The sequence below is a fragment of the Erinaceus europaeus genome, chromosome 15, assembly GCF_950295315.1.
Source record: "Erinaceus europaeus chromosome 15, mEriEur2.1, whole genome shotgun sequence".
NCBI lineage: Eukaryota > Metazoa > Chordata > Mammalia > Eulipotyphla > Erinaceidae > Erinaceus > Erinaceus europaeus.
Window position 1 is genome coordinate 12,902,653 of NC_080176.1, and position 22,932 is coordinate 12,925,584.

At 43.5% G+C, this 22,932-nt stretch overlaps 1 protein-coding gene across 3 annotated transcripts in view; it reads left to right on the plus strand.

Annotated features, from left to right (window-relative positions):
• Nucleotides 1-20,364, plus strand: part of TMC7 (transmembrane channel like 7) — a 58,803-nt gene extending 38,439 nt beyond the window's left edge. For 2 of the 3 annotated variants that reach the window (XM_060172860.1, XM_060172859.1), the window contains 9 exons: nucleotides 4,261-4,418; nucleotides 9,038-9,155; nucleotides 9,422-9,519; nucleotides 12,045-12,231; nucleotides 14,181-14,311; nucleotides 15,172-15,327; nucleotides 16,744-16,822; nucleotides 19,248-19,363; nucleotides 19,713-20,364. In XM_060172860.1, coding sequence (XP_060028843.1) covers nucleotides 4,261-4,418; nucleotides 9,038-9,155; nucleotides 9,422-9,519; nucleotides 12,045-12,231; nucleotides 14,181-14,311; nucleotides 15,172-15,327; nucleotides 16,744-16,822; nucleotides 19,248-19,322 — 1,002 coding nt within the window. In that variant the 3' untranslated portion in view covers nucleotides 19,323-19,363; nucleotides 19,713-20,364. Of the gene's footprint in view, nucleotides 1-4,260; nucleotides 4,419-9,037; nucleotides 9,156-9,421; nucleotides 9,520-12,044; nucleotides 12,232-14,180; nucleotides 14,312-15,171; nucleotides 15,328-16,743; nucleotides 16,823-19,247; nucleotides 19,364-19,712 lie in introns of those variants that run through there. The other variant, XR_009544970.1, reaches the window with a different exon arrangement.
• Nucleotides 20,365-22,932: the final 2,568 nt, after the last annotated feature.

The window sequence follows — 22,932 nt, forward strand, 5'->3', positions numbered from 1 at the left end:
TTTGGGGAGGGCTAGAACAAACCAATGTAACGCATACGACAATTCCCCCTTTTCTTTTTAACTAAATGATTATAGTATCAAGGGTGTGGGGTGAACAGAAACATATATAACAAAAACCAGCATGTTGCCAAGGGAAGGCCTGAGGGGGCCATATCTGAAAAAAAAACATTTCTTGCCTCTGGGGGGCTACTTGCCTCGACGGGCATTTGCATGGGGGCGGGGAACGGCCTAGGGTCCCAAAGGCAGCTGGCTGCAACTTACTTACTATGAAGCAAAACTTGTTATTAGCATATCTACTGCACGATCTAACATTTCTAATAGAGAAGGAATTTGAGACTTTTACATATCAACAACGTCTTTTAACCTTTTGTTACACCCATTCAAGATGGAGACACACCCTAGGTGTGGGCCGGAGAGGAAACCTCAGGCATGAGAATAATTAGCATAGCCATTGTGCGATCTACCATTTCTAATAGAGAAGGTAGTGTTTTACATATCAACAAGTCTATTTAACCTTTTGTTTAGACCAACTTAGTTGAAATATATTGATTGTTAACTAATTTTTACCTCAGACTTTAAATGTAAGTTAATTTTTATCTTTATGAGAATTACGTTGAAAACCTTTTTCATTTATCTTTGACTAGTAAGAATTTAGCCTTAAAGCTACTGTTTACCAAACTTTAAACATACACATAAACATAGTCATTAATACACGAGGAGAGAAACCTTTGTTACGAAGACATGTCATTTTAAACACGAATTTAAATCTATATTGTCTTAGTTGTTGGGGGGGGGTTCACCATCCGGAGGTGGCTTCCCGCGCAGCTCCACTTCTAGGAATTGCAGGTTGCGATCTCTGCACAAGTCTCTGCGTACTCCAGCTTGTCTGTCTTCAGACCGGACCGGCGGCTGGAGATCTCGTGTGCCCAGTTTTGGCAGGGAGCCCGGGGGTCCGGGAGGCCCGGGATGGTTCCAGAATTCATAGAAAGAGGGCAGGCAGGCCATCTTTGTAGAAGGCGTGAGCCTAGGTGCCCGGGGGTGGCGGCCATGATAGAACGCCGCGGCCCTGCCCCATGGCCCTGCCATGTCTGCTGCCCTGTTTGCAGTGGCCGAGCAGCGTGGAGGGATCAAGCGTCCAGTGCCCTGCACCACGCGGTGGAGAGCCGGCTCCTGTGGGCTGGCCTCAGGCTCCAGCATGTTGGCATCGGGCTCCAGCATGTTGGCCTCAGGCTCCAGCATGTTGGCATCGGGCTCCAGCATGTTGGCATCGGGCTCCAGCATGTTGGCATCGGGCTCTAGCGTGCTGGCATCGGGCTCTTGCATGGTGGCGTAGGCCTCCTGCGGGCTGCGGGGCTGCGGGGCTGCAGACGCAGTGCGCGGGGTTGTCTGGGCGCAGCCGGCTGGCTGGCTGTTCCACCAGGTGGAAACAGCAGCTCTGCGCCTCGCCTCCCGCCTGCTGGCTATTCCCGCTGGCTGTTCTGAGTTCGCCCGAGCGAGTGGAAACCACAGAGTGGTCCAGACATAAATGTTCCAGAAACAGCAAAACAGTCTCGTGAAGAAAGAGCAGAGGCCTTTGGAGATCTCTTCACAAGCAGAAGAGAAGGCCATAGTGCATAGGTAGCCAAATTGTCTTTACTTATCTGAGAGATGCGCAGGTCAGGTCCACGTGGGCGCCATTTGTTGTTAAAATTCGGGAAGGCTCTGGCTGGCCGGGCTAGCTTCACGGTGGTGAACAGAGACGCGGAGACAACGGCTGGGCAGGGAAGCTGTATTTCTTTATTCAGAAACAACGATTCACAAACTAAGACAAACTAATCACCAAACAGAACTCTGCTGTCTCTTTGCGGCGGTGCAAGCACTCTTTCTTTTTCTCTCGAACTCAGGAACCCTCTCCCTTACTCTCGAACTCAGAAACTCTCGCACCCTCGCACTCTCGAACTCCGGAACTCAGGAACTCTGTCTAACTCAGGAACTCAGGAACTCTGGCTAACTCTGGCACTCTCGAACTCAGGAACCCTCTCCCTTACTCTGGAACTGAGGAACTCTCGGACTCATGAACTCAGGAACCCTCCCTCAGGGTTCCTTGGGGCGGGGCCAAGCAGGCCCACGAAATTAATTGGACTGATCCAATTCTCTTGGTTTGGGGAGGGCTAGAACAAACCAATGTAACGCATACGACATTTTCTCTTTTACTTTTGGGCATGTAATTTTACTGATATGAGAGAGCTTTGAAACAGAGGTGACCAATGCCCTTTTCTCTTTTTTTATTTTTTTGCCTCCAGTGTTATCACTAGGGCTCAGTGCTGGCATTATGAATCCACTGTTTCTGGAGGCCTTTTTTTCCCCCTCTTAATAGGATAGGACAGAAAGTGAAAGGGGAGAGGAAGATAGAGAAAGGGAGAGAAAGACAGACACTTGCAGACCTGCATCACCACTTGTAAAGTGACTCCCTGCATGTGGGGAGCAGAGGGCTCAACCTGGGATCCTTGTGCTATTCCTTGCCCTTTGTACTTTGAGTGCTTAACCTGGTGTGCCGAGCTCCCCAATTCCCTCTTTTATTTACCTATTTTTAAAAATTTGTTTATATTATTTATTTTCCCTTTTATTGACCTTGTTGTTGTTTTTTTACTGTTGTTGTAGTAGTTGTTGTTATTGATATCATCATTGTTAGGTAGGACAGAGAGAAATGGAGAGAGGAGGGGAAGACATAGAGAGAAAGAGAAAGATAAACACCTGCAGACCTGCTTCACCACTTGAGAAGCAACTCCCCTGCAGGTGGGGAGCCGGGGGCTCGAACCAGGATCCTTAGGCTGGTCTTTGAGCTTCGCACCACATGCGCTTAACCGCTGACTCCCAACAATTCCCTCTTTTAATAGAAATTAGAAGAACATCCAAAACAGAGTGCTTGAGACAACTGTTCCTCTTGGAATTCACAATATTCAATCCAGGCTAGAGTGCTTGACCTTAATACCTAGCTCCTCTCTTTACTTTCTGGGGCCTTAGTTCACATAAAACAATTTAAAAATCTAAGGTAGGAGCCAGGTTGTGGCATCTGTTGCAATACATAAGGACCCATATTCAAGCACCTGGTCCCTACCTGCAGGGGGAAAGCTTCACAAGTGGTGAAGCAGTGCTGCAGGTGTCTCTCTTTCTGTATCCCTCTTTATCTCCCACCTTCCCTGTTGATTTATCTGTCTCTGTCCAATGAATAAATAAAATATTCGAGCCTCCGGCTCCCTATATGCAGGGGGGGGGTGGCTTTACAAGCGGTGAAGCAGGTCTACAGGTGTCTATCTTTCTCTCCCCCTGTCTGTCTTCCCCTCCTCTCTCCATTTCTCTCTATCCTATCCAACAACGACGACATCAATAACAACGATAATAACTACAGCAACAATAACGACAAGGGTAACAAAAGGGAAAATAATAAATATAAAAAAAGAAAAAAAGAAATGTCAAACAAAAATAAATAAATGAAAGATTACAAAAAATAAATCCAAGGTGTTCTAATTCTGCCCTCCTTTGGGTGTGCCCTCTTCTGAATGGCAGGAGATGGCACCTCACAATTTCTTTCTAATTTATGTGAATGGAGATGAGGAGGGTACACTCCTTCTCTTCTCGGGGTTGCACTTAAAACTTCCACACACATTTCTTTGGCTAGAGTTCAATCAGGTAGATGTTTTTGTAATGGAGGCCAGGAATTATAATGTTGTCTCTGGTGATCAGTATATGGCCAGATGGTCTATTACTGTGAAAGAGGAGAGAATGGCTATTTCAAGTCAATTAGTGCTACAGCTTGGAAAATACATTAAATCCTCCAACAGTACAAAGTGCATGGATTTTTCCACATCACTTAAATCCAACAGAGCTCATTTTTCTCCCACAATAGTACTAGCTCATGGTTCCTCTGAACACTCAAGGAAGAAGATAACTTGTGTTTGGGGGTCACACTGAATGACAAATATGTTTGTTTGCCTACTGATCAGATGTGGGTGAGTTCCTTTAAGATCAGTTCCTGTATGATGCGTGTTCTCCATCTTTCTCTCAGATCACTTTATTAGGAAATGATTTATCTACCAGACTCTAGTCACAGGTATACAGTTTCCTATCTCCCCATGACAGGTGTCACATACCACAGCCTCCACCAAGATTTGTCGTCGTCTTCCAGCATGGGACACAGGGTCGTCAGGCCCCCCTGTTCACTCCCTGGCCCCCTCTACAGTTTCTCTTATTGTCTCCTGATTGATTGTGTTCTCTTCATAGGAAATTGACAAGATGGTCTTTGGAGAGAACCTCTTGATATTGTACCTGCCTTCTATTGTGATCACCCTGGCCAATTTTATCACCCCGATGATCTTTGCCAAGATCATTCACTATGAGGATTATTCCCCAGGCTTTGAGATCCGGCTGACGATCCTTAGGTAATGTCTGCACATGCCCAAGCCAGCCACACCAATCATATGATTTCTTGCCTGAGGCAGACATTGCTAATTGATTGCGACTGAGCCAAGAACCCTCCTCCACCATAAGAATGAATGAGTGAATCAAGCTTTATGCATGAATGAAATCTCTTTGACTTGAGAATCGATGCATCAGAATTGTGTTTTGGATTCATGTGCTGGTCCATGGACAGCTGAGGGAGTAACATAGGAATCTTCATAAGAGGTGTGGCTCTGAAGATGTTAGAAATGACAGGTGGAAAGAGAATGATAGTTGGTTATGTGAGTGGATGAGGTCTGGTTGGAGGAAGGGAAGGTAGTTTATGGGTGAGTGCTGCTTTTGATATCTGGGGTTTACTCTCCTGAGTGACTCTAGGATTTGTGAGGAAAATATCAGAACTTTCACCCTTCTCTGCCTCTGGGTGGCCGGCTCCAGAGTCACTCCCCTCCCCATGACTGTACCCGAGCTCTCCCACACTTCTCTTGGGAGAAGCGTTGTTCGTATTAGCTGGAAGATCCTAAAGCCCATTCTGCTATAGTGATTTTTCTCTCCTCTCAACATGGACTCCGTTAAAGTTGGCTTTTTTTTTTTTTTTTTTTTGCCTCCAGGGTCATTGCTGGGCCTCAGTGTCTGCACCATGAATTCACTCCTCCTGGAGACCATCTTTTCCCCCTTTTGTTGTCCTTGTTGTGGCTATCATTGCCATGGTTGATGTCGTTTGTTGCTGGACAGGACAGAGAGAAATGGAGAGAGGAGGGGAAGACAGAGAGGAGGAGAGAAAGACAGACACCTGCAGACCCGCTTTACCACCTGTGAAGCGACCCCCCCTGCAGGTGGGGAGCCGGGGGCTTGAACCAGGATCCCCACGCCAGTCCCTGTGCTTCGCGCCACGTGCTAAAGTTGACCTCTTAGTATTTGTTGAAATAGCTCTTCTTTTAAATACTGTTCATTTTTTTCCCCCAGAAAAGGACACTGTTAAAAAGCAGAATCCGAGGTCCGGGAGGTGGCGCAGTGGATAAAGTGCTTGACTCTCAAGTGTGAGGCCCTGGGTTCAAGCCCCAGCAGCACATGTGCCAGAGTGATGTCTGGTTCCTTCTCTCTCTCCTCCTATCTTTCGCATCAATCAATAAATAAAATCTTAAAAAAAAAAAAAAGCAGAGGGGTTCGGGCGGTGGCGCAGTGGGTTAAGCGCACGTGGCGCAAAGCGCAGGGACCGGGTAAGGATCCCGGTTCGAGCCCCGGCTCCCCACCTGTAGGGGAGTCGCTTCACGGGCGGTGAAGCAGGTCTGCAGATGTCTATCTTTCTCTCCCCCTCTCTCTCTGTCTTCCCCTCCTCTCTCCATTTCTCTCTGTCCTATCCAACAATGAACATCAACAATGGTAATAATAATAACCGCAACGAGGCTACAACAACAAGGGCAACAAAAGGGGGAAAAAATGGCCTCCAGGAGCGGTGGATTCATGGTGCAGGCACCGAGCCCAGCAATAACCCTGGAGGGGAAAAAAAAAAAAAAGCAGAATCCACAGCCTTAGCACAGTTGAGTTGAAGAGAGCCAGGTGTGAAACTGGAGAGTTCTCTTTCTGCTTCTGAAATGCCTAAAATTACATTTGCGTCTTTTTTTTTTTCTAAGCCAAGGTGGTGGTGCAACAATAGAGTACAGGACTTAGAAGCATTAGGTTCTGAGTTTGATTCCCAGCACTGCATGTGCTGAAAAAGTAAAAATTAAAAATCATATGTTTTGGATATTTTCTTTTCTTCTTCTTCTTCTTTTTTTAACCAGAGCACTGCTCAGATCTGGTTTATGGTGGTTCAGGTGGGGGTGGGATTAAACCTGGGACTTTAGGGCCTCAGGCATGAGAATCACTTATTTTATTTTATTTTATTTATTAATGAGAAAGATAGGAGAGAGAGAAAGAGCCAGAAATCACTCTGGTACATGTGCTCCCGGGGATTGAACTCAGGGCCTCATGCTTGAGAGTCTAGTTCCTTAGCCACTGCACCACCTCCCAGACCACAGCATGAGAATGTCTTTGCATAGCCGTTATACTATCTACCCCCACCCATGTTTTGGTTATTTTCAAACAGATTTAGTGCCCTTCACTTTGTTTCAAGCATTCCCAACATTTTGCTAATCTTGTTTCATTTACTCCACCCTTTTTGTTGGATTGCTTTAGGGACATTAAAAAAATTATGTTAGGGCAAGGGAGACAGCAGAATGATTATGCAAATGACTCTCAGGCCTGAGGCTCAAGGTTCCAGGTTCAATCTCCTGCACCACCATAAACCAGAGCTGAGCAATGCTCTGGTTTCTCTCATATTTTTTAATTACATTAAGTTAAAATGCTGTTTTATCTAACTTTTCAGTGTATTTCTGGTTGACTTTTTAAAAATATATATTTATTTATTCCCTTTTGTTGCCCTTGTTGTTTTATTGTTGTAGTTACTATTGTTGCTATTGATGTTGTTAGGTAGGACGGAGAGAAACGGAGAGAGGAGGGGAAGACACAGAGGGGGTGATAAAGATAGACACCTGCAGACTTGCTTCACCGCCTATGAAGCGACTCCCCTACAGGTGGGGAGCCAGGGGCTCGAACTGGGATCCTTACGGCGGTCCTTGTGCTTTGCACTACGTGCACTTAACCCGCTGCGCTACCGCTCAACTCCCTGGTTGGCTTTTTAAAAAGCCTAACCATCATCACATCTAATAAGAGTAAATTGCACTGGTTTGTGTGGGTCAGGGTCCACACAAAGATCACATGCTGCCTCTGGTGGCTCTGTCTCTTAAGCCACTTTGACTCTTCTCAGAGCCTCCCTCCCCTTGTGTTATGTCATTGGCTTGTAGGAGAGAATGGGACATTTGTCCTGTAGAATGTGCCCTTGTCTGGGTTGAGTTTACTGTTTTTTCATGATGTGTTTTGTTTTTCTGGACCCCTGAAGTCTACAAACAGAGAAGCTGCCTTAACTCATTGGTGTTAAGTACATTCCCTGTGTTACACCATCACCACTTTGGAAAGTTTTTCCAAAACTTTCTTGCCATTCCATCCAGAAACTCTGTCCTCATTTGTAGGTTTGTGGGTTTTTTTTTTTTTTCTTTCACCAGTGCACTGTTCAGCTCTTTGTATAATCATTATGGTAACTCCCTCTGACTCTGTGGGTTTGCTATTATTTATTATATTAGTTATCTAATAATGATTGACAAGATTGTGGGGTAAGAGGAGTACAATTCTATACAATTCCCAACACCAGAGTTCTGTATCTCGTCCCCTCCATTGGAAGCTTCCCTATTCTTTATCCTTCTGGGACTACGGACCACAGGTCTTTATGGGGTGCAGAAGATTGAAGGTCTGGCTTGTGTAGTTGCTCTCTGCTGAATATGGTCCATACCCCCCAGCCTGTTTCTGTCTTTTCCTGGTGGGGTAGGGCTCTGGGGAGGTAGGGTTTTCTTTTTGTTTTATTTTTATTTATAAAAAGGAAACACTGACAAAACCATAGGATAAGAGGGGTACAACTCCACACAATTCCCAACACTAGAACTCCGTATCCCATCCCCTCCCCTGATAGCTTTCGTTTTCTCCCTTCCTTCCTTCCTTCCTTCCTTCCTTCCTTCCTTCCTTCCTTCCTTCCCTCCCTCCCTCCTTCCTTCCTCTCCTCCCTCCCTCCTTCCTTCCTTTCTTCCTCTCTCTCTTTTTCTTTTCCCTTTTGTTGCCCTTGTTTTTCATTGTTGTAGTTATTATTGTTGTTATTATTGTTGTTGTCGTTGTTGGAGAGGACAGAGAGAAATGGAGAGAGGAGGGGAAGACCGAGGGGGAGAGAAAGATAGACACCTACAGACCTGCTTCACCGCCTGTGAAGCGACTCCCCTACAGGTGGGGAGCCGGGAGCTGGAACCGGGATTCTTACGCGGGACCTTGTGCTTTGTGCCACATGTGCTTAACCCACTGCGCTACCGCCCGACTCCCGATAGGTTTCCTATTCTTTATCCCTCTGGGAGTATAGACCCAGGGTCATTATGGGGTGCAGAAGGTGGAAGGTCTGGCTTCTGTAATTGTTTCCCCGCTGAAGATGGGTGTTGGCAGATCAAGCCATACTCCCAGCCTGTCTCTCTCTTTCCCTAGTGGGGCAGGGTTCTGGGGAAGTGGGGCTCCAGAACATATTGGTGGGGTCGTCTGCCCAGGGAAAACTGGTTGGCATCATAGTAGCATCTGGAACCTGGTGGTAGGGTTTGCTTTTTAAAAAAAATTTATTTATCTATTTATTTATTCCCTTTTGTTGCTGTGTTTTATTGTTGTAGTTATTATTGTTGTTATTGATGTTGTTTGATAGGACAGAGAGAAATGGAGAGAGGAGGGGAAGACAGAGAGGGGGAGAGAAAGACAACTGCAGACCTGCTTCACCACTTGTGAAGAGACTCCACTGCAGGTGGGGAGCCGGGGTTCGAACTGGGATCCTTATGCCGGTCCTTGTGCTTTGCACCACCTGCGCTTAACCTGGTGAACTATTGCCCCACTTCCAGGTTTGCTTTTAAGAAAGACAGCATCTCTGTTCTCAGCTGCAGATCTAAAGAATCTCCTCGTCCATGCTCTCTCTTGCCCCCTGTAGGTGTGTCTTCATGCGACTGGCCACCATCTGTGTGCTGGTCTTCACCCTGGGTTCCAAGATCACCTCCTGTGATAACTACTCCTGTGAACTCTGTGGCTACAACCAGAAACTCTACCCGGTGAGGCTGTGGGAATAAGAGTATCCCCCTGAGTGGATCATTTTGGAGGAAAGCCCTGAGATGGATTCCTAGTTGACCAGCTTTCTTGCCACATACAGGCCTGGGACAGTGGGTACTTTAAGGACTGGAGTCTGTGCTGAATCTTACAGAATCTAATGGATGATCTGTTCAGAGGCTGCAGGAACTGAAAGGGTGTTGGGAGGAGCTGGAGAACCAGTCTTTCTCTGCCCTGAGGTGGGACTCACTTTTTCTTGCTCTGATTTCAGTGCTGGGAGACCCAAGTTGGGCAGGAAATGTACAAGCTGATGATCTTTGATTTCATCATCATCTTGGCTGTGACACTTTTTGTGGATTTCCCAAGAAAGTAAGTGTTAGGGCTCCCCTTTAGTCTCTCCCTGTCACCCTCACTCCAATTCCCACTGGAGGCTCCTATCACAGCTGCTCTCTGCAAAGTACTGGAAGATTCCACAGTCCCTGGAAAGCACTGACATTCATTGGTGACTTTTCAGACAACTCCTGCATAGATGCCCCTGTTGAAAGACATTACAGAGGGCAGAAATGTTGCTGTTTTTCATGGGTTTTCACGGAGGTGACTTCCTGCTGTTAGCACAACTGTGGGCCCTGCCAGTGGAGACCCTTCCGGTGGTAGTGGACACTTAGCTGGGTTCAAGCTCTGGCATTGTCACTTGCTAGTCATGTTGAGTCTGAGCCTACTTGCTCCTCTGTGAAGTGGGGACAGTCACAGTGTCCAGTTCATAGAATTGTTGGTTGTGAAGATTCAATGAAGTCATGCAGACAAAAGTGCTGAAAACATTCCAGGTCACAGACCCTACCAAAACACTAATCATCAGCGTCATGGTTAGAGTCACTGTGCTGTCTGTTTTATTCTTATTCTTAGAATCTCTTAGAGCCTTAAGTGAAACTCTGCTCATTTAATTTACCTTTTACCCATATGTTTGCCTCCCATCACACACACACACACACACACACACACACACACACACACTTTTGCCACCAGGATTATCACTAGGGGCTCAGTGCCTGCATGACGAATCGCCCACTGGTTATTTTTTCCACTTTTGTTTTTCTTTTATTTGATAGAACAGGGAGAAATTGAGAGGGCAGGGAGAGATCAAGAGGGAGAGAAAAAGATAGATACCTTCATTACTATTTCACCACTTGTGAAGTTCCCCCCTCCAGGGGACCAGGACTTGAACCCAGTTCTTTGTGTATAGTAGCGTGTGCGCTCTACTGAGTGTGTCACCACCTGGCCCCTCACATAGACTGTTTTACCCAGGCCCAGGTATTCAAGAGGTCCAGTGAGACTATACAAATAATCACAGACATATAGGGTAGTTATTGTTGGGTGGGTGGGGTGTACAGAATTTTGGTGGTGGGTGCAGTGTGGAATCTTAAAATATTATAAACCGCTATGACATCACTAATAAAAGTGTTAAAATCAGTAATTCAACATCAACATTTTAGCAGTCCTGAAGGTAGCTCAGTGATAGAGAGCAAGACTTACAAGCATGAGACCCTGCGTTTGATCCCCAGCACCACATGTGCTACACAGAGCAGAGTGATGCTCTGGTTCTTTCTCTCACTCTTGCTTGCTTGCTCACTCACTAATGAATCATTTTTAAAAAAGAACATAAAGAAATTGTTTAAATTTCAGTGCTGCAATCTCAGTCTCTCTCTGTCTCCCTCTCCCTTTCTCCCTCCCCCTCCCTTCCTCCCTTTATCCCTCCCTCCCTCTCTGCCTCTACCTAAAAAAAATAAATAATATACAGGTATCTGTAGAATGGTGAGATCGCTCTCTTCTCATTTTCTAATCCCACCCAAGTCCTCAGAAGTAGCCATTGTGCACACTTTGGAGGGGGGGGGCGTAGGTCCAGGAATCCTTCAAAATAAATGTCCTCCTTCACATAAGTACATATACAATAAGATATATATTCTTGTTAGAAATAATTTTTGCCTCCCCCATAAATGAGATCATAGGGTAACCTCATAGCTTGTTCCACCTGCCCCACCTTCTATGTAAACAGTGTATCCATGCCAGGATATAAGGCATTTCCTCATTCATTTGAAGGACTGTCTATATCCCAACTGTGTCCATGGCTTATAATTTCTCAGTGTTGTTCTGACATGGCTAGAGTAAACAGTTAATTGTTTCTCTCGGGCCACAGGTACTCCGGTTCTTATATAGGAAACTTCTAGAATTCTGGGAAATGCATGTGAGGTGGCCATTTTTTGTGAGGAGGTACATTTTGGGAGGCTGAGTGACAAGTCATATTAGAAAGGCTAAAGGTGTTGTTTTTGTCACCACAACCTGTAAGTGATGTTATGACCCCTCCTCCCCACTATACACACACATTCCAGATGAGAAAAAAGAGCCTTGTCTAACTTTATTTGGCTCTGAGACTTGACCTGAAAGATAACAGTGCTTATTATGTTTTGTGCCTTCTATCTTTTATATTATTATTATCATTACCATCATCATCATCACCAGGGCTATCTCTGAGGCTTGATGAATCCAGTGCTCCCAGCAGCCTTTTTTTTTCTCCTTTCTATTTTATTTGATAGGACTAAAAGAAATTGAGAGGAGGTAGAGAGGGAAAAAGAAAGGAAAATACCTTCAGACTTGCTTCACTGCTTCTGAAGTGTTCCCCTTACAGGTGGGAATTGAGGACTTAAACCCAGGTCCTTACACATAGTGATGTGTGCACTCAACCAGGTGCACCAGCACCTAACCCCCTGTGCCTACTAGACCCATGATTGATCAATTTCCTTGAGAAATGCATGTGGAAACAACCCTGGTCTTGTAGATGTGGTTGTGTGACCTTGAAGACACTGATAATTCAGGTAAGAAGTTGTCCCCTTTGTTTGTAGGCTGTTAGTGACCTACTGTTCCTCTTGGAAGCTGATTCAGTGCTGGGGGCAGCAGGAGTTTGCCATCCCTGATAATGTCCTGGGCATCGTTTATGGACAGACTATTTGCTGGATTGGAGCCTTCTTCTCACCTCTCCTCCCTGCAATTGCTACCTTGAAATTCATTATCATCTTTTATGTGAAAGAGGTAAGGAGAGATGGTGGGGAGCTGGTCCCTTTAACTGTCTTTGATCTTGAAAGCATTCCATATTCATGTTTTTTAAAAAATTTTTATTTACTTATTTATTCCCTTTTGCTGCCCTTTTTTTATTGTTGTAATTATTGTTGTGTTATGGATGTCATTGTTGGATAGGACAGAGAGAAATGGAGAGAGGAGGGGAAGACAGAGAGGGGGAGAGAAAGATAGACACCTGCACATCTGCTTCACCACTTGTGAAGCAACTCCCCTGCAGTCATATTCATGTTTGAAGGGAGTCTACCCCTACCAACTGCACAAACCAAATTGCTTATTTGATAGACATATTTAATCTGTGAAAAAAGGACTTTTTCATTTATTTATTTATTTATTTTATTTTATTTTACCAGAGCACTGATCAGCTCTGGTTTATGGTGGTGCAGGGGATTGAACCTGGGACTTTGAAGCCTCAGGCATGACAGTCTGTTTGCATAACTATTATGCTATCTACCCCTGCCTGGAAAAAAGGACTTTTAAGTGGATTTCCACATCATAATTCGGAGTCATAGCGACAATTTTCTTGTTCCTGTGACTTTAATTTTTTTAAACCATTTTATTGGGGGTGGGTAATGGCTTACAGTTTAAATATTTTTAATACAGTTAAAGGTGGCTAAGAGCTGAGTTGCATTCAGCCTGTCAGTTGATGACAGTATATTTTGGTGGTGGAGAGTGAAATGTTTATTTATTTAAATGTCATCAGTTTTTGAAGCCAGTGCATTTAGTTCCTGGACTCTATTGTATAAGTTTTTAAGCAGTTTGTAGACCTCAGGCACTGTGTCTGAGCTAAGTACTTAATGGGTAGAGTAGCCCTCCAAGTGACTAACATTTGCTTTTTACTGGATTCCCTTTTTCTTTATTTTAGAGGCAGTATATGCATACTATTGAATATTTACATAACTAACTTAGATATGTATACAATAACACCAGACTTTCAATTTTTTATTCATTTAAACATCAAGTTTTCTATTTATTTTGGATAAAGATAGAAATTGAGAGGGAAGGATTAATGGAAAGGGAGAAAGAGAGAAACTTGTAGCACTGCTTCATCGCTCGTGAAGCTACCCCCTGAGGTGGGGACTGGGAGCTTGAACTGGGGTCCTTGTGCACTGTAACATCTGTACTTTACCAGATGTGCCACCACCCAGCCTTTGTATCAGATAAAGGTACCCTCTGTTAACAAGTCTAGTGTTTATTAATTGTCTGTTAGGCTAAACCCCAGTGACTCAGAAATGGAAATAATAATAGCACTAACAATAAAAATAGTAAATGATAATAGCACTGTCCCCCTCCACTGTGCTGAACACTTTACATAGATTATCATGCCAGGCTTACCTCTGCCCTTTGGAATAGGAACCACTAGTTATAAATTAGGCTGTACTTCAGAAAGGTTGATTAACGTCCAAAGTCACACTGCTTATAAGACTTCTGGAATTTAAACACAGGCTTATTCCTCTTTTTTTTTAATTAATTAATTTATTTATTTATTCCCTTTTGTTGCTCTTCTTTTATTGTTGTGGTTATTATTGTTGTTGTTGATGTTGTTGATGTTATTGGATAGGACAGAGAGAAATGGAGAGAGGAGGGGAAGACAGAGAGAAGGAGAGAGAGACAGACACCTGCAGACCTGCTTTACTGCCTGTGAAGCGACTCCCCTGCAGGTGGGGAGCCGGGGGCTCGAACCGGGACCCTTCCCCCGGTCCTTGCGCTTTGTGCCACCTGCACTTAACCCGCTGTGCTACCGCCCGACTCCCGGGCTTATTCCTCTTAACCTAATAAGTAGGACCTTGGATTAAACCTAACTTTATACTTGGATGTTTTGGCTTTTGAAGAATGTTCTGATGTTTTCATATAACCTCATGGGATCTGTACTCTTAAATTTTCCCTTCTTTCTCTCTCCTTAGATGAGTCTTCTTCATACCTGTAGGCCTTCCCCAAGGCAGTTCAGAGCATCCAATTCTAATTTCTTCTTCCTGTTGGTGTTGTTGATTGGGCTGTGCTTGGCAATAATACCTCTGACAATCAGCATGGCACGGTAAATATGACTGCTTGGAAGGCTTCCTTGCTTTTTGACACCTCCTCTCTTTTATTTTAAAGGGCCCATTGCTATCTTATTTGTAGTGAGACAGAGAGTGAGCACAAATTACCACATCACTATCCATGGGATTCTGGCTTATTTTGTCTTTCGTGTGCTTATGTGACTCCAGGCATGAGAGCCGAGGCCTCACACATGCCAGTGCTCTGCTGCTGAGTCCAGCTTCTCCCTGTATTCTTTTTATTGGCTTATCTCATGGGAGAGCTCAGTAAACTGCCCTGCCAGGCCCACCTCTGTTTAGGAATGTTCTCTGGATACTGGAGTGACTTTTGATTTTGCAATTGAATTTGCAGTGCTCCCATAGTATTTGAGGCTGGGGGCTAGGCCTCTCTCTCTTACCCTTAAGAGCTTGGGGCAGGGCAAGGAGATAACACAATGGTTACACAAAAAGACTTTCATGCCCAAGGCTTCAAAGTCCCAGACTCAATTCCCACCCCTCTTCCATAAGCTAGAACTGAGCAACACTCTGGAAAAAAAAAAAAAAAAAGACAAAACAAAACAAAAAATCTTGGGGACTAGACTCCCCCAGCTCAGGATATGACTGATGATTTCCTCATGGTATGGTATAGCTTGCTTTTCTATCCTAAATGTCCTGTAAGTTGGATGTTAGTTTTAGACACTTGCTGAAACAATTGAGTAAGCACTTTTGATCAAAAGATTCCAGAAGACCCATGAGCTCAGGTGGTCCCTGGGGAGTTCTTGTTCATGGCCCTTCTGGGTGTGTAGAGGTGTAGAGTTGGGATCTGCCAGGGCTTCACACCTTGGCATGACACCCCCTCCGCCTCTCTGTGTCCTGACAGCATCCCGTCCTCAAAAGCCTGTGGGCCATTCACCAACTTTAACACCACCTGGGAGGTGATTCCCAAGACAGTGGGCACCTTCCCCAGCTCACTGCAGTCCCTGGTCCACGGCATCACATCGGAAGCCTTTGCAGTGCCCTTCTTCATGATCATCTGGTGAGTGACAGCATACTGTTCCTGGGAGCTACACTGCACTGGGAATGGGTGTGTGTGTGTGTGTGTGTGTGTGTGTGTGTGTGTGTGTGTGTGTGTGTGTGTGTGACCTGCTGCACTCGATCAGTTACCGAACCTGAGCCTTAGTTTCCCATCTCTAAAATGGGCATTAGAAAATGCCAGTGACGCTTTGGTTTTCATTCTCTCTTTCTCTGTCTGTCTCATTATTTGATGTTTTTAACAAGTAAAATTGTCATTATCATCCTGTTAATTCTTTATTTTTATTCATTTTTATGTGGCATTGGGGAATATATATATATGCATATATATATATATATTTAAAAAAAAACCCACCAGAGCACTGGTCAGCTCTGGCTTATGGTGGTGCAGGGGATTGAACCTGGGACTTTGGAGCCTCAGAAATAAGAGTCTCTTAGCATAGCCATTATACTACCTAACCCCCGCCTTCATATATATATATATATATATATATATATATATACATATATACATATATACATATATACATATATACATATATACATATATATACATATATATACATATATATACATATATATACATATATATATACATATATACATATATACATATATATACATATATATACATATATATATATTATGAAAGAGACAGAGAGAATGAAAGGAAGAGCATCAGAGAGAGGGAGGGAGGACTAGAGCATTGCTCAGCTTGGCTTATGGTAGTATAGGGCATAGAATCTGAGATGTGGGAATGAGAATCTCTTTACTATCTCCCCCACCCCAATTTTTTAAAGATTTTAATTTTCATTAATTTTATTTATTTATTATTGGATAGAAACAGAGAAATTGAGAGGGAGTGGTCCAGAAGGTGGCACAGTGAATAAGGCTTTGGACTCTTAAGCATTAGGTCCCAAGTTCAGTCCCCAGCAGCATATATACCAGAGTGATGTCTGGTTCTTTCTCTCTCTCTCTCTCCTATAATTTCTCATGAATAAATAAATAAAATCTTTAAAAAGAGAGAGAGAGAAATTGAGAGGGGAGGGGAAGATAGACAGAAAGAGACAGAGACACCTGCAGCCTTGCTTTGCCACTCGTGAAGCCTTCTCCCGCAGATGGGGATCAAGGGGCTTTGAATCCCTGTCTTTGCGCACTGTAATGGGTGTGCTTAACCATGTGTGCATGCCACACCTGTCTCCCCCCTTTTTTTAAAGCAAGACACAAATAAAAAATTTGTTTCTGATGTCCTCTGCTCTTGGGGGATATAAGGATTTTTTCCCCTCCCTTTCTTCCTTTTCTCCTTTCCTCCCTTCCTCCTATCCTTCCTTTTTTCTCCAGCCCAGTCACATCGGTTTGTTTTTCTAGTGGCCTCTAAATGGCACAGACTCACTAGTGACCTCTCTGCCTTGTGTTGTAGCCTCATTATGTTCTACTTCATCGCGCTGGCTGGAGCGCACAAGCGGGTGGTGGACCAGCTCCGAGAGCAGCTATCTCTGGTAAGGAAGCACTGCTCCAGAGGGTCTTGGCTGCGACATCTTCAGGACGCCCAATGTGGCACTTTTCCCACAGAGAAGGAAAGATTTCTGCATGCTCCCCCCCCACCAAGTCCTTTCAGACTGGGCTTCCTGCTGTGTCATTCATTCTCTGACTCATTCATTCCTTCCCCTGTACAGTTGAACCTTCAGGAACATGGGTTTGAACTGTGTGATCCATTTTATATGTGGATTTTCCTATCTGCAGATCTGTGTTCATGGATTCAATCCGCCATGGATACTAAAAGGACTTGGTATTTGAGGATTTAGGTATGGCAGGTGGTGGGAGGCCCTGAAACCAATCTCCCCAGGATGCCAAGCAATGCCTGTAGTTAAGTTTTGAGTGAGTCAGAAGTTACATTCAGATTTTCTACTATGTTGGGGCTAGCACCCCAACCCCTACTATGCAGCACCCACTGTATATCAGAGTGCCTGTCCCACACCTCACTGCAGTGCTGGGATGTAGTGGTTATTAAAGAAAAATGCTGGAGACGGGGCAGTAGCACAGTGGGTTAAGCGCACATGGAATGAAGCATAAGGATGGGTGGAAAGATCCTGGTTTGAACCCCTGCTCCCCACCTACAGGGGGGTCGCTTCGCAAGTGGTGAAGCAGGTCTGCAGGTATCTATCTTTCTCTCCTCCCTCTGCCTATCCCTCCTCTCTTGATTTCTCTTTGTCCTATCCAATAACAACAGCAGCAATAACAACAATAACAATGGCAACAAAAATAGAAAAAATGGCCTCCAGGAGCAGTGGATTCATAGTGCAGGCACCAAGTCCCAGCGATAACCCTGGCAAAGAAAAAAGAAAGAAAGAAAGAAAGGAAGGAAGGAAGGAAGGAAGGAAGGAAGGAAGGAAGGAAAGAAGAAAGGAAGAAGAGAAAAAAGCCAAGTGCTACTCATGTTATAATGTGCAAGGACCCAGGTTCAAGCCCTCAGTCCCTACCTGCAGGGGGAAAGCTTTGCAAACGATGAAGCAGATCTGCAGGTGTCTCTGTCCATCTCTGTCTCCCCATTCCTCTTGATTTCTGGCTGTCTCTACTCAACAAATAAATAAAGATAATTAAAAAAATATTTTAAAAGCCTAGTACTGCTTACAATTACTGCTATGAAGATAACATAAACAGGGTAGAGGCTCACCTCTTGATATTGTGGGTTCAGTCCCAGATCACTGCAATAAAGCCAGTCCCAAGCTTTATAAAGTGCATTAGTGGCTTACCGGATTGAGTACATACATTACCATATGCAAAGACCCAGGTTCAAACCCCCACCCCCTATTGCAGAGAGAGAACACTTTACGAGTGGAGCAGGGATGCAGGTGTCTGTCTTTCTCTCTCTCTCTATCTCCCCCCAATTTCTCTCTGTCGTATCAAAAAATATATGTGTATGTATATGTATATGTATATGTATATGTATATGTATATGTATATGTATATGTATATGTATATGTATATGTATATGTATATGTATATGTATATGTATATCCACCAGGAGCGGTGGATTCATAGAGCCAGCACTGAGCCCCAGGTGATAACCCTGGTGGTAGTAAAATAACGACAACAATAATAATGATGTGCATATTAAAGTTTTGTTCAGTCTGTACTACCATCTATTAAGTACGCTATAGCATGATATCTAAAATACGTGCATACCATTATTTTTTAAAAAAGATTTTTATTTATTTATGAGAAAGATAGGAGGAGAGAGAAAGAACCAGACATCACTCTGGCACATGTGCTGCTGGGGATCGAACTCGGGACCTCATGCTTGAAAGTCCAAAGTTTTATCACTGTGCCACCTCCCGGACCACCGTATATACCATTATTAAAAATTATTCTATCACCAGAAGTGCTAACCATCATCACATGCTTTGGGGAAAGTGGAGCAGATAAGACTTGCTCATTTTTTACAACCTTCAGTTTGTAAAAAGTGTGATACCTGCAAGGTGCAGTAAAGCTAGGTCTGCCTGTAATTAGTGGCTCCAGAGATCGCTTTCAGGAGGTGACATTGCAGCCAAGACTTGAATGATGAGAAGGGAGTGATTAAGAGAGGTGTTAGGGGTAAGAGGAAAAGGAGGGGCCTTCCTGGAGGCCAGGAGGAGAGAGGTGTGACTGGAGAGGTGAGATGAAGTTGGAACAGCAGTGTGGGCCTGTGAGTGGCGCCGCTGATGAACTCTGGGAAGAAGCTTGCATTTAATTCTGAGTGTGATGAGGAGCCGCTGGAAGGAGTACAGTAGAAATCTACATTTTAGGAAGATTATTGGACACTTTTTGAGCCCATTCTAGTAGCCTAATGGTTTTGATCCTGATTACTGTCTGACCAGCAATTTATTAGGTGGAAATATTTGTTTCTCAATATATTCCATATGTTTCCTTTTTCTGTCTCTTTAGGAAAGTCGTGACAAGCGCTATCTAATCCAGAAACTAACAGAAGCCCAGCGGGATGTGAGGAACCGTGCAGACTGATGAAGACAGCGCCGCAGAGCTGTTTGTGAGCTGAGCAAGTGGTGAGCTTCCAGATTTACACCTGGCATTTAAACAGAAATCTTAAAAAAAAAAAAAAAAAAAAAAACCCAAAAAACTGCTTTTTTTGAGTTCAGAATTCTGAGAAGTGACTTCTTTGGTGCAGTTGGGTGGCTGTGGTTACATAATCGAGCCTCTCTGTAGGACTTTTATAATTTAGGAGAGTTTAGACCCAAGTCCTTCCTATAGACTGGCAACTTCTTAAACCATTTAAGCTTTTATGACAACAATTGAGAAGCCACCTTTGATGCTTTCAAAGCTTATCTGTGCTGTCTTTTACAGGTATCTGTAGAGGTCACTGATTCTTGACATGAGATTATTTCTTTTGACCAGGATCTAAGAATTTGGGCTGATAAGTGATCTTTAAGAAGACTTGACTCTTGTGAACAGTTCAACAGACTTAAAATGAGAGCTGATTCTTAATGGAGAGAAAGACTTGAATCTGTTTGGTGCAGCCAGTGGGAACGTGATGGAGAACATGGTTATGTAATTTCCGCTACCTTGCCGTAGTGATATGGAAATGGAGAGAAGCTGGTTCCAGTTCTGCCTGTGAAAGAGCAGCCCCTGAAGACCATGGAGTAAATAAACCTCAAGAGGTGGAGAGAACCTGGCAGCCTGAATTCCATGGTGGCTTTCTGGCATTGGGCAGCAACCCAGGAAAAGCTACTTTTCAGCACCTGGAACTTGACTGAGGCCCCGTGTCATCAAAATTAAAGTGGCAGCTACTTTTGTCTCCTATGCGCCCAAATGCCACTTTCAGTCCTGCACCAGCGGCTCCATTTCTGAAGGACTTCTGCTTCACGGTGAAGGTGGAAAGGGTCTTTGAGTAGTTGAGCTGTGGGATTACACTCATTTATGCCTGAGAATACAGGTTGCAACATCTGCCAAGCCTGGGCAGGTGTACCAAAATGGACAGAATGCTGGCCTCTTAAATGCACATATCCATATTATTAAAGGGCTAGTGTATGTTTTCTTGTGCTTACAAGTTTAAGTGTATGCGCCTTTATTTCACAAAATATACAGGGTATTTCTTAAGATTTCCATTAAGGTAAAACCTATGCAATAGGGAGTTGGGCGGTAGCGCAGCGGGATAAGCGCACGTGGTGCAAAGCGCAAGGACAAGCCTAAGGATCCCGGTTTAAGCCCCCAGCTCCCCACCTGCAGGAGAGCCGCTTCACAAGTGGTGAAGCAGGTCTGCAGGTGTCTGTCTTTCTCTCCCCCTCTCTGTCTTCCCTTCCTCTCTCCATTTCTCTCTGTCCTATCTAATGATGACATCAATAATAATAATAATAATAATAACAACAACAAAAGCAAGGTCAACAAAAGGGAAAATATTTAAAAAATAAAAAAAACTATGCAATAAATACCTCATTATAGGCTTAGCCACAACTGTTAGCACTGGACCATTTTAATATAAACCTAAGTTATTGTTTAATATAACGAGCCTTTTAAATATCTTCAGAATCTTTTTCAGAATACAGTAGTTTTGTAACACATGAGTTGAGCCTTCTTTTTCTTGTTTCTCATCCTTTTACTGGCTCTAAACTTTTCCTGGGGGAGGAGGGAACCTGGAATTTAAAGTTGGGTGCAGGGTTGAGAAAGCTGCTGCTTTTAAGAATATTTTCCATGCATGTCCCCATGATTCCAAAGTGACTGAGTCTTTGCTTTAAGGTGCAAAGCAAAGATACACAGTGCACACATTTCCATGTAGTTGTCCCTTTCCCAAACCACTTCCTTGCTCTGTCACAAAGGTATCATTATTGTGGGGTATTTTTTTGTATTTGTGAGACTGATGAACTTTTGCTATGGCCTGTCTTTCTAACAATAAGTACTGTGGAATTTAAGTAACCAAAAAGTTCAAACCAAAAGTCCATCCCATCTTCACTTTGAAAAACCTGTTCTAGTTGTTGGCATGTCTAACTAGTGTGTGTATATGTGTATATGTATTATGTTCTTGCCTCCACTGTGTTTCTGAAGACAGTCAAATTTTGCATGTTTACGTGCACATGCCTATATATAGTATGTATATGATTGAATGGTATTCATGTGTGTGAATGTTTTGTTTTCTTTCTCTGCTAATATACTTTGCATACCTATTTGAATTTTTTAAAGTTGTTTTATAACTTTGTGATGTCTGTGTAAATGTGAAGATGTAGCGCTAACGAATGTGCATTTAAACTAATTAAACTGTACCCTGAAGGTTTTAAAATGTGATTGTGTGAATTCACAGAGGTTTCTTGCAAGCAGTTTATGAAAAAGTCAACAGTGTGGCAAATTGTTCTTTGCCTTTTCCTAGAATCACAGAGAAGAAAAAAGTGCTTAATATAATCATCACATAAGTGCTTTCAAAATTCTTTGGTTCTATTGAAACCAGGAGTGACAGACAAAAGTGTTTTTAATCTTAAAAGACATAAAATTATTTTAAACACTCTCATCCCACACCCCAAAGGTACCCACTGCTAATGATGCTTATTTTATTTTTCCAGAAATTTAACAGTAGTTTTTTTAATTTTTTATTTTTACCACAGCACTGCTCCATTGCTCAGCTCTGGCTTATGGTGGTGGTGGTGGGGGAATTGAACCTGGTGGGACTTCGGAGCTTCAGGCATGAGTCTCTTTGCATACCACTATGCTATATCTACCCCTACTTAATACATTTTCAAGCAAGCCGTATATGTGTGGTTGTATGTGGGAAATGTATATTTGAGTTTTTATTCCAAATAACATCTTAAAGAAATTTCCATAGAAGTAACCACCTCATGGTCCAGGAGGTGGCACAGTGGATAAGGCTTTGGACTCCAAAGCATGAGATTCTGAGTTCAATCCCCAGTAGCATGTGGACCAGAGTGATGTCTGGTTCTTTCTCTTTCTCCTATCATTTCTCATGAACAAATAAACTCCTTTTCTAAAAAAAAAAAAAAGTAACCAGTTCATTCTTTTTAATGGCTACATGGCATTCTTTTATTTATTTACTTACTTATTTTTACCATAGCACTGCTCAGTTCTAGCTTATGGTGGCATAGGGGATTGAACCTGGGACCCCAAAGCCTCAAGCATGAACTTTTTTTTTTTTTTTTTTGCATTACCATTATGCTATCTCCCCAGCAAGGCATTCTTTTATACTAATATGTACTTGCATAAACTCACTGCTGGATACTTAGTTACCAGAGTACCACCTCAGCCCTTATAAAATGGAAGGAACTGGAATTTGAAAAGTCCTTCCTTTCAAACATTTCTTTCTCTTTCTTATTCTGTCCTAGCTCTTTATTATTTATCAAGGTAACCCTGTCCCTTCTCAGTTTTTAAAATATTCTCATCCTAGTAAAGAGAAGAATCCAGTTAGGCAGATCTTTAGTTTGCATGATCTCTTTAAGTTGGCAAAGCAACTGATTGCATATCTGACTGCAGCTATCCCACTGCCTAAGTATCAGAGAAGGAAAAAATGAATTTTTCCAGGGGCGGATGCTGCCTGCTGTGACCTCTGGAATTTCTGAATGTATCTCCATACATGTACATGTGCACAAACATATAAGCATGTGGTATGACTTTCTTT